The 12,551-nt window shown below is 38.6% G+C and overlaps 1 protein-coding gene across 45 annotated transcripts in view; it reads right to left on the reverse strand.

The window, feature by feature from the left end:
* The window catches only part of ABI2 (abl interactor 2), a 119,359-nt gene that overhangs the window by 58,248 nt on the left and 48,560 nt on the right, over positions 1–12,551 (reverse strand). For 28 of the 45 annotated variants that reach the window (XM_032278562.1, XM_032278559.1, XM_032278551.1 and 25 more), the window contains exon 2: positions 11,301–11,468. In XM_032278562.1, coding sequence (XP_032134453.1) covers positions 11,301–11,468 — 168 coding nt within the window. Of the gene's footprint in view, positions 1–2,438; positions 3,965–11,300; positions 11,469–12,551 lie in introns of those variants that run through there. The other 17 variants (XM_032278567.1, XM_032278566.1, XM_032278565.1 and 14 more) reach the window with 3 other exon arrangements.

Consider the following 12,551-nt stretch of genomic DNA (forward strand, 5'->3'; position numbering starts at 1 on the left):
GGTTAGGGCTGGGTGCCATGGCTCATGCCTGTAATCTTAGCACTTTGAGAGGCCGAGGCAGGTAGATCACAAGGTCAGGAGTTCAAGACCAGCCTGGCCAAGATGGTGAAACCCCATCCCTACTAAAATTACAAACATTAGCTGGGCGTGGGGGCAGGTGCCTGTAATCCCAGCTACTCAGAAAGCTGAGGCAGAGAATTGCTTGGGCCCAAGAGTTGGAGGTTGCAGAGAGCTGAGATCATGCCAGTGCACGCCAGCCGGGGTGACAGAACTAGACTCTGTCCCAACGGGACAAAGTATGGACTAAAAAAAAAGTCCAAAAAAAAAAGTATGGACTAGAAATATTATGTCATACTATTAAGTATGCTTCAAAAAATAAAATATGACTTTTTAAAATACAATGTCTTCGTCAGATCAATAAAAAGTTCATCAGAAAATAGAATCCTCAAGACATTGTTTTTATTCTCCTCAGTTTTTAGAAATGTACTTAACTTATTCAGAAATGAAACAAGCATGCAAACCTGACCAACCATAACAAGATTATAAGCTTATAGCTTTTATTTCAAATCTTCACACTAGAAATATACATTTTTTTGAGACAGGGTCTCACTCTGTCATCCAGGCTGTAGTGCAGTGGCACAATCTTAGCATAATGCAGTCTTGAACTCCTAGACTCAAGCAATCCTCTCACCTAAGCCTCCTGAGTAGCTAGGACTACAGGCGTGCACCACTACGTACAGCTAATTTTATTTTTTGTAGAGATGAGGTGTCATTGTGTTGCCCAGGCTGGTCTTGAACTCCTAACCTCAGGCAATGCTCCTGCCTCAGTCTCCCAAAGTGCTGGGATTACAGGCATGAGCCACCGTGCATGGCACAAACTAGAAATATTAATAAATCTCTGGAGAATGAACAGGGAGAAGTAATCTTCCACTTATTATTTGCACTAACACAGTAATACTTTATAACAAGCACGTATTTCTGAATTGTTGGAAAAACTGAGACTTAAAAAAGCATTAAAACATAAATCAGAAATCTGGCCAGGTGCAGTGGCTCACGCCTATAATCCCAGCACTTTGGGTGGTCGAGGCAGATGGATCACAAGGACAGGAGGAGTTCAAGATCATCTTAGCTAACACAGTGAAACCCAGTCTCTACTAAAAATACAAAAAAATTAGCCAGGCGTGGTGGCACGTGCCTATAATCCCTGCTACCAGGAGACTGAGGCAGGAGAATTGCTTGAACCCAGGAGGCGAAGGTTGCAGTGAGCAAGATCACGCCACTGCACTCCAGCCTGGGCGACAGAGTAAGACTCCGTCTCAAAAACAAAACACAAAAATAAATAAATAAATATATAAGAAATCTGTTCATTTGATCTTAAAGAGATAAGACTTGGAATAGGGATTGAGAACATTTATATATTACCCATATGTTCTCTTCATATACACACAAACACACACTTAGCCCAAACCCACAGACCATAACAGTAAAATAAAAGGAAGACCAATGCAGCAAATGAAAAGGTAACTACAAGCCTAAAATAAGGGCTCATTATTATAATAGAGCAAAAAATGTGGCACTAAGCCTCCAGGGAGAGACGGCAAAGTAGAAACATAATGAGTTACAAGGAAATATATCCATTCAACAGGAAAGTGCAATGTTTCCCAGGATTAAACTCTTAAAAAAATATATATATGTTGTTGCTTCTTACATCAAATCTCAGTAAAAATGGAAGGCATATTTTTTAAACAAAATTTTTTTAACAGCGTAAATGTACAGAAAGTCAAAATAATTTAGTTTGGGTATATGATGTTTCTAACTGTCTACTTCAAAAGAATGCCTACATCTTAGAAACACTAGGGCAGGGTAGCTCAACACTGGCACTACTGACATTTTGGGCTTGATAATTCTTTGTTGTGGACAGGGGTAAGGGGTGCTGTCCTGAGGACTATAGAATATAGAAAAGCATCCAGGTAGGTAACTGCAGCACTTCCCCACCATGAGATGTAATAAAAATGTCTAACATTGGGCCGGGCGCGGTGGCTCAAGCCTGTAAACCCAGCACTTTGGGAGGCCGAGGCTCGTGGATCACGAGGTCAAGAGATCGAGACCATCCTGGTCAACATGGTGAAACCCCGTCTCTACTAAAAATACAAAAAATTAGCTGGGCATGGTGGTGCGTGCCTGTAATCCCAGCTACTCAGGAGGCTGAGGCAGGAGAATTGCCTGAACCCAGTAGGCGGAGGTTGCAGTGAGCCAAGATCGCGCCATTGCACTCCAGCCTGGGTGACAACAGCGAAACTCCGTCTCAAAAGAAAAAAAAAGAAAAGAAAAAAAAAAATGTCTAACATTGCCAAATGTCCTCTTGGGGGCAAAACTTCCTTGGTGGAGAACCAATGATCTACAGAGGAAGGACTAATTAATCAGCTGGTCCCTTATCTCATTCACTCTCAAATCCCAATTGTTTCCTAATTTTTTCACAAGAGTTGATTCAAGATCAATGCCTCTAATTTGCCTAAGTATACATATTTGAAGTAAATAACTTTTTAAAAAACATCTATAATAATAAAGGTAATCTATCAAGAGTATAATTTGTTTTCTTGCCATCATACTACCACACAGGGTTGAACTGCAGGAGTTCCTGTGGGCAGGTGCAAGTATGCCTTTAGAAAAAGGCTATGGTTCTATTTGGAGTTTGAATAATTTGACAGAGAGCACTAAATCTATTTCATAAATAAGCAGAACATTCTGAAGTTGGGCCAGAAGACTCTGAGGTTTTCAGCAATCACCTGCTTCAATTTTTATTAGAGCACCCACTTGTAGAAAACAGGCATATTCAAATTAGACAAAATAATGAACACTCCCTCCTCACACCTATTACACAGCTTTAACATTCATAAATTCATAGCCAACTGTCAGTTGTAAGATAAATTTAGAAAAGCTCCTGTAACATATTCTTAAATAAAATATGGCCGCTAAGTTTTTTCCAAAATCAAATTCACACCTATCAGTAATTATGGCCTTTGCCCTCATGATATTCTTTGACATTCCAATGTTAAATTTCATTAAGTTAAATTCTGGAAGTACAAGTTCAACATTGATATTTAAGAAGAATTTTAAAAGTAAGTATTTCAAATTTATCCTGGGTTTTTGAAGTTATTAGTTACATGCCAAAAAATACCTACTTATTTAGAAGAGGCCTCAATAATAGCACTCACCTGTGGCAAGTAAAAAATGGGTTCTGCTGGCAAGCAAAGATGACTAAAACTAATGCAAATACACAATTAATATAATTCTTGTTCGCTACAGATCCCATTAACCAAAAACACACCAAGATATATCACTGCAATTATGTAGGACTTAAACATCTATTCTCCCACCGTTCCTTTTTAATTAGTTTCCCCATCCTTCTCACTGATATTGCCAAGCTGATCTTGCATGCTGCAGGCTTCCCCCATGACACTTCAGCCACATAGTGCCAAACCCAGGTTCCGTAAGGATACTTCTTATGGCCTTGAGATAATCATACTGACTCTCATCTCCTTTGCAAGCCTGAGCCCCACTCCCACATTTCCCTCATGAACCCAAGCACATGCTCAGGCCACAGCAGATGACAGGAAGGTACTGTATAAAATATTTTGCTTTAGGATTATCCATGCATTGTTGTTTCCCATTACCACAGATAATTGAGAGCTGACTGTACTGGATAGCACTATCTCAGTTAGCTGATCATCAGTGTGGGAAAACATCTGCAATCAAACAGTTACAGTGGATTAACCCAATTAAATTGGGTGTTTTAAAATGTCTCATTTTTTTAATTAGTAAGCTAATGTTTCAAATAAACATATTTAAATTACAAATATGCTTCAAATTATGTATTATTCATAAAACAAATTAGTTACTAACAAACTAATTTTCAGCGTTTTTAAATAAAGTTATATAAAAACTACATAGGAAATTAATTCAGAAGTATAAAAAATCTATTTTATATGCATAATTACATGTTGATAACCTTCAGTGTACCTTCTTCATTAAAACTGGAAATTTTGGCCGGGCGCGGTGGCTCAAGCCTGTAATCCCAGCACTTTGGGAGGCCGAGGCGGGTGGATCACGAGGTCAAGAGATCGAGACCATCCTGGTCAACACGGTGAAACCCCGTCTCTACTAAAAATACAAAAAATTAGCTGGGCATGGTGGCGCGTGCCTGTAATCCCAGCTACTCAGGAGGCTGAGGCAGGAGAATTGCCTGAACCCAGGAGGCGGAGGTTGCGGTGAGCCGAGATCGCGGCCATTGCACTCCAGCCTGGGTAACAAGAGTGAAACTCCGTCTCAAAAAAAAAAAAAAAAACTGGAAATTTTTTTTTTTTTTAAATGGAGTCTGGCTCTGCCACCCAGGCTGGAGTGCAGTGGTTGATCTCAGCTCACTGCAACCTCTGCTTCCAGGTTCAAGTGATTCTCCTACCTCAGCCTCCTGAGTAGCTGGGATTACAGGTGCCCACCACCATGCCCAGCTAATTTTTGTATTTTTAGTAGAGACAGGGTTTCACCATGTTGGCCAGGCCGGTCTCGAGCTCCTGACCTCAGGTGATCCACCCACTTCCCTCTCCCAGTACTGGGATTACTGGCGTGAGTCACCAAGCCTGGCCAAAATTGGAAATTCTTAAGCAAGGCTATAAAGTTTTTTGTTATTTTGGTTATTGAGACAGTGTCTCACTCTGTTGCCCATGTTAGAGTGCAATGGCATGATCATGGTTCACTGTAGCTTCGACCACCCAGGCTCAAGTGATACTCCCACCTCAGCCTCCCAAGTAGCTGACTGAGACTACAAGCATGCACCACCCACACGTGGCTAATATTTGCATTTTTTTGTAGAGATGGAGTTTTGCCATGTTGGCCAGACTGGTCTTGAACTCCTGACCTAAAGTGATCCACCTGCCTTGGCCTCTCAAAGTGCTGGGATTACAGGCATGAGCCACCACGTCCAGCCTAAAGTTTTTAAGACAGTAAAAGCTACCCTACTTGTGGAGGTCTTCAAGGTTTAGACCTACCACTGCCTTCCAGCACCTAGCTCTTGAGAATTACTTCAAATCTAATCTTATTTTATGGTAATTCTTTTCTAGCTCCTTTACTTGTTACCTGCTAACTTATTTAACGCCTGGCCCAGTAAGTCCTACTCAGGCCTTGGGAAGGTGGGACAAGCACTACTTTTTTAAGCTCTCTATGTTGCCTTTTGACCGCTCTTATTCTTTTATTCGAAGCCATGACAAACTTGAACATGGACAAGTGCTGACTAATTTTACTAGCTAAGAGAAAATATGGGCCTAGCTTAGAAAAATTTTAGTTTACAAACTGAAAAGAAGTTTAGTTTGAAAAGTGTTTTGCAAACTTTTTATTAAAAAACACTTAACCACAAAAGGACACAAAATAATGGGCACAGTAAGCAACATTCATCCTTATAATAGTTACACTATACTGACTTCAAGGTATGTGTGCCTATACAACTGTTCAGTAAAATTACATGTTTGCTCTGATAAGTATATATTTTGGGGAAAATATTTAATGTTAATCTAACTCCACTATCAGTTTGAAGACCAAAATTTTCATTTGTTTTAATAATATGCTTCCAAAGAATGGACAAAATAACAGCATCAAAGCTACAGATGGAATTTCTTTAAAATTTGCCATCCCTAAAATACGTAACATAATCTATGTTAAGAACCAACCCTAACGCTGCCTTATAGATATGATGAATGTAGTAAAAATTAGTATACTATTTAACACTATATTGTCCTTTTAGTACAAAAAATTGTCTGATACTATATATTCCTAATCAACTATATCTTGTTGTTGAAAACATCTGACACTAGAAGGGGTGGGTTATTACTTTGCTTTGTTGAAGTATTTCTCCCTGATACAGAGTAGAGTCAATGAAATTCCTATCCTCAGATTACAATTCAGAGTAATTTGGGAAACAGTTCAGTTATATTTAAGTAATAGAGGCTTCAGACCAGTGGACACAGATTGAGGTAAAGAGCAGAACCAACAGAACGGAATAGAGGCAAATAAAATCAAGCTCATTTGTGAGAATCGCAAAAATAAGGAATTCAAGATGGAAGACAGCTAAGAAATTATCTAAACAGTCTTAACTTATAGATGAAAACCTTAAGTTCAAAGAAGTCAAATGTCACACAAGTCAGCAGAAGAGCCAGGGTAAAAGCTAGATGCCCTGATCCTTTTGGGGCCAATCCTACTCAGCATTCATTTCCATTAAAATGGAGGAAAGGGCTAGGAGGCTGAAAGGTGATAAATTTCTTACCCAGGCAATGGGAAAAAAAATACTAATGGGAAAAGAAACTGAATACCCTAGGTAACTAATATCTGCTCACCCTGAACTCTATTCTTACAGCTCTTGAGACTTACTGCCATTCCAATAAATGTATGATCTTGTCTTTGACCTGACAGAAGAACCCTCCATTCCTTCAACTCAATGTTCTCTACAAACTCTCAGAATCTAGTATTTTTGCCCAAATTGCACAAAAATCTGGTCTCAAGAACCCCCGGCTCCATCTAGAAACATACGCTATTTTTAATAAGATAAGCATTATAATAAAATTTAACAGTCGAACATTTGGAAAAAAGGGTTTTAGTGTAGAGGCTGGCAAACTAAGGTTCCATGCCAGAATGTGAACCCCTGCCTGTTTTTATATGGCCCAGACACTTACCAGAAAATCATTGTAAAAAATACACACACACAAAAGAAAACGTAATTAAACCGTCTCTCGCCAGACGTGGTGGCTCACACCTGCTATCTCAGCACTTTGGGAGGCCAAAGCAGGCGGATCACAAGATCAAGGGATCGAGACCATTCTGGCCAACATGGTGAAACACCCTCTCTACTAAAAATACAAAAATTATCTGGGCATGGTGGGGTGTGCCTGTAATCCCAGCTACTCAGGAGGCTGAGGCAGGAGAATCACTTGAACCCAGGAGGCGGAGGTTGCAGTGAGCCAAGATTGTGCCACTGCATGCCAGCCTGGTGACAGAGCAAGACTCCGTCTCAAAAAAAACCTCTCAAATCTGTCCACATCTCTATGCTTACTTGCAATGCCATCTCTCTTTGCTGGGCATCGTGGTTCATTCCTATAATCCCAGCACTTTGGAAGGCTGAGATGGGAGGATCACTTGAGACCAGGAGTTCAAGACTACCCTGGGGAACATCATGAGGCCCCCCGATCCCCCTGCCAAAAAAAAAAAATACACACACCACAAACACACAGAGAATAATATGAAAATGATTCCATACATGGCCCACAAAACCTAAAATAGTTACCATCTGGCCCTTTATTTCAAAAAAGTTTGCCAACCCCTGTTTTAGAGTATTTACCATTTGCTTTGTAAGCAGAAAAGGTTTTCTTCTACACTACAGAATAATCTTCCAGTCTGAAGAATATGAGACAGTTTTGATATTCAACTGACTTTTTAAATTAAGAATTCTACCCGTAGGCCGGGCGTGGTAGCTCATGCCTGTTATCCAAGCACTTTGGAGGCCAAGGTGGGCAGATCACCTGAGGTCTCCCTCAGCCTGACCAACATGGTGAAACCCCGTCTTTAATTAAAAAAAAAAAAACAATTCTACCTGTAAACACAAGTGAAAAAAAATTTCTAGCCTTGAAGCTAATGCTAGAAGATACATAAATTTTTTAAATTACTCTTATATCTTAAATACAGCCTCTATCAGCCTATTTCTCAGACTTGATTCCCTTATCCAACATACTAATTTATATTCTGTATAAACTTAACAGCCACTGAGAACTGTAGATCTATGACCCCTCCAACTATTGCCCCCTAGAAGCTCAACTCTGAATAAAGAGGGTTCAACATATTCCTGACACCTTTACTGAGACCTCTGTTATTTCTGGTTTACTAATATCTATCTATTCTTCTGTTTTTAACTTAATCCATTAAAATAACTTTAAAGGGTAGCAGTAATTGACCATATTAATTAAATGTCAATTTATATGATACTCCTAAAGAAAATGTTCTCAATAACTGAATTAATATTCAAACTCTAGGTTGGTTGAGTATTCACCTTTCTCCTTGAGCTTGCTAACAATTTTCTATCAAAGTACTACAGAGTTCTAATCAGAAAATAAATTATTATCCTTCATTGCCATTTGCTTGTTGTCATCATTTACCCAGGTAATCCCTTCTACTCTCCCCTAATGCCTAATAAAACTTGTCCCTCCTTGCAGATCACTTGAGGTCAGGAGTTTGAGACCAGCCTGGTCAACATGGTGAAACCCTGTATCTACTAAAAATACAAAAATTAGCCAGGTGCAGTGGTGGGCACCTGTAATCCCAGCTACTCGGGAAACTGAGGCAGGAGAATCACTTGAACTCGGGAGGCCGAGGCTGCAGTGAGCCAAGACTGTGCCACTGCACTCCAGCCTAGGTGACAGAGTGAGACTCTGTCTCAAAAACAAAAACAAAAAAACAAAAAAAACTTATCCCTCCTTTTTAGTAACTCAAATATATTAGTTTCTCTATCTGTTCTTTTTTTAAAACTTTCTTTTTAATGTCCTTTGCTAACACTTCAAACATGGAAAAATATCAGAATCCTCAAGAACAGACCTTGAAATTCTTTATCAGATTACCAATTTGTCAGCCTCCCTCCTTCTATAGAAAACCAAATTTATGCCGGGAGTAGTGGCTCACACCTGTAATCCCAACACCTCAGGAGACCAAGGTGGGAGACTGCTTGAACCCAGGAGTTCGAGACCAGCCCCAGCAAGATGGCAAGACAATGTCTCTAGAAAAAAAATAAATAAACAAAACATATCACCCAAGCATGGCACATGTCTGTAGTCCCAGCTATTTGGGAGGCTGAGGCAAGAGGATCCCTTGAGCCCAGGAGTTCAAGGTTGCAGTGAGCAGTGACTGTACAGCTGCACTCCAGCCTGGGAAACAAAGCAAAACTTTGTCTCTTCAAAAAAAAAAAAAAAAAAAAAGAAAAAAAATCATCTATTTTATCATTTAAAATGCCATTGATTATTTCCTTCCAGAGGCCTTTCCAAACTAAATGTTACCTTACACTCATTAAAACTCACCAATTCTTTTTTTTTTTAACTTAAGATACACAATATTACAAGCAATAAATTACATGTCTACAGAAGTTTGCATGAAATATGAAGAAATCCTTATAATGACAAATTCAGTTTTAAGATTAAATAGTATTAAGAAATCCCTCTAAATTGGTCTGATAAATTTTCAAAAATACCGTATCTGATTTTATTATCTGGACTATATTTGGCATAGTTACACAAATTTGCTAAACTTTAGATTCTCAAAAAATGATTAGTCCATTTGAAAAGGGCCCTGAACTCCCAAGATACAAAAAAAATATAACAGACACATTTAAAAATTATTTTTATACCAAAAGAGTTCTAATCATTTGGGTCGAAAAAGACTATTGAATAATACTAAATCATTCAAATGACAAGACTGCTAAAATAGAAAATTCCAAAGATCTATTCAAAAGAAGGCAGACAGACCAAAACCTTTATAATTTTAATATTTTTTAAATTGCATTTTGCATTTTTTTTTTTTTTTTTTTTTTTTGAGACAGAGTCGCCAGGCGCCAGGCTGGACTGCAGTGGCACAATCTCTGTTCACTGCAACCTCCCCCTCCTGGATTCAAGCAATTCTCCTGCCCCAGTCTCCCAAGTAGCTGGGACTAGAGGCGCTCACCACCATGCCCAGCTAATTTTTGTATTTTAGTAGAGACAGGGCTTCACCATGTTAGTCAGGATGGTCTCCATCTCTTGACCTCATGATCTGCCTGCCTCGGCCTCCCAAAGTGCTGGGATTACAGGCATGAGCTACCTACCGTGCCCGGCCCACTGCAGTATTATTTCAAATGGCCCCAAAATATGGGAATGATTATAAAAGGTATGACATATACATGCAGCCACTGAGAATGTTTATGAAGAATTTATAACATCAAGAGAATATATTTGCTTTAATGCTAGGTTAAAAAAGTAGAACCCAAAATTCTATACCTTTTTTTTTTTTTTAAAAAAAAGAGGTCTTACTCTGTCACCCAGGCTGTAGTGCAGTGGCAGGATCTCAGCTCACAGCATCCTCCGCCACCCAGGTTTAAGCGATTCCCCTGACTCAGCCTCCTGAGTAGTTGGGACTACAGTCGCTCAACACCACACCCAGCTAATTTTTTTGTATTTTAGTAGAGACGGGTTTTCACCATATTGGCCAGGATGGTCTTGATCTCCTGATCTACCCACCTCAGCCTATCAAAGTGCTGGGATTACAGGTGTGAGCCACTGCGCCCAGCCATTCTATACCTATTCTATATAATCATGGCTACTTTTTTTTTTTTTTTGAGACAGGGTGTCACTCTGTCTGCCAGGCTGGAGCACAGTGTCATACAGCTCGCTACAGCCTCAACCTCCCATGCTCAGATGATCCTTCTACCTTTGCCTCCCAAGTAACTGGGATGACAGGTGTGTAGCACCACACCTGGCTAATTTTTATATTTTTGGTAGAGAATGGGTTTTGCTATGTTGCCCAGGCTGGTCTCAAACCCCTGGGCTCAAACAATCCTCCTGCCTCAGCCTCCCAAGTGCTGGGATTACAGATGTGTGCCCAGCCCGCAGTTAACATATTAAAAAAGCTACTTTCAGGAATAAGTATTACAAGAAGATATACCAAAATATTAACAGTGAAAAGCTTGAGAAGTGATAAAAACGGTTTATTTTCCCCCTTTTTTTCTTCTTTTACTGGATTTTCATGAGCATCGCTTTTATAATGGAGACAGCTTAACATTTTTTAAAAAGTTTTACAAGCCCATGAAGTAATAAAAATAGTTTCATAAAGTTTGCTAGTCTTTCCATTATTGCAGGTATGGTACCATCCCACTAAACGTTTATAAATCCTACCAAAAGAAAAAAAAATTTTTTGAACAAGTTACCAATCTATCAAGTTCATCTTTTTAAATTGATAAAGAAGTATGAAATTTGTTAAAAATTGGGGGGAAAAGGACAAAGTTTCATTGCAGGGCTATGTTACCATGACAACTGAATTTTAATAAAATCCATTATGATTTACTTTCCTAACAAAATCACAGAGAAGATAACCACCCCACAAAAAGACAAAACAACCTAATATTTCTATTTTCCAAATCATACATGTGAATTAACTTACATAATAAAAGCTGCCAGCATTACAGACAGCCTGTGCTTATTATTAAGGGTTCTTCATAGGCAAATAGGAAAATATTGTGGTCTCACTTGTGAAATATGATTGATTGAAGATTCCATCCTTCGTAGCTGGGATGCCTGGATATCCAGCATCTGCAGGACATTGTTGGCCAAGGTGTTTATCAGATAGGCAACACTTGCTAAGGACTGGGTGGTGTAGGCTTTGGTTTCTTCTAGGGCTCTCTGCTTATCTGCTGACTAGGAAAAAAAACAAACCAGTGATCATCAAGTCAAAGATAATCCATTTCTAGCAAAGAAACCTATAGAAAAACTCATCAAAACAACTCTGTTAACTGAATCCACCAGAAAGTCAAGAATGTTCTAAAAACTACTAGTATCACGTAAACCTAAAACCAAACTACTGACTGAATTCACTAACATTTCACATTGAATAGACACATCTCTATACAGATGCAAATAAAACCTTGAAGCCATTATATAAAAAATGAGATCCAATGGACAATTTGAGCAATGGCAGCAAGCATACATTGCTGGGAAAGGTAGCCCTGATTTGAATGTATAAATTTTGACACACTTTCTTCTACTTTTCCAAATTTTTCCTTTCCTTTCACTCTAACATGTGAAATGTGGCTTTAACAACGTCTGATTAAAGTAATAACAATGTTTAACCCTATAAGAGGGACCAGGAAAAAAAATTTTAAGGAAAAAACTATAAATGATAAATAAAATGGTAATAATAATTATGATAAACTAAAAGTAATAAGAGGATCCTTCCTTCCCAAATATATAAGTGTTATAACCTACAAGATGTAAACAGTCATGTTGCCCAGGCTGATCTCGAACTCCTAGGCTCAAGTGATCCATTGGCCTACGTGTTCCTTCAATAAAACCCACAAGTATCCCCCATACACACAAAACATTGTGCTCCTATCTTAGCAATTTTAACACATTGTATCTGCTCTCAAAGACTTACTATAGGAGAAGATTGACAGAAATTACTGAAGTGAGTTAAGGTAAATAAAAATAAAGTACAGACGAAGGGTAACATGATGAGCAGTATGAAGAAAAAGGCAGGCTGAGAGTATCAGGGATAGTATATGTTCAATCAGATTTTTAACCAATTTTTAAAAACTGAATCCTTAACGAAGTATACATAGCTAATTCAGAAAAATAAAATTATCAGATTATTTGTCTTGCATGTATCTCCTAAATCAGTATACCATTTCAAGTCTTAAGTAAGTATGTAAAAAATAAATCATATCCCCATTAATCTTCAAGTAAAATTTTCAGTAAATTTCTACTTCATTATTACTTTTACCA

This window comes from Sapajus apella, unplaced genomic scaffold (genome assembly GCF_009761245.1).
Source record: "Sapajus apella isolate SASKATOON/1434 unplaced genomic scaffold, GSC_monkey_1.0 scaffold10, whole genome shotgun sequence".
Classification (NCBI taxonomy): domain Eukaryota; kingdom Metazoa; phylum Chordata; class Mammalia; order Primates; family Cebidae; genus Sapajus; species Sapajus apella.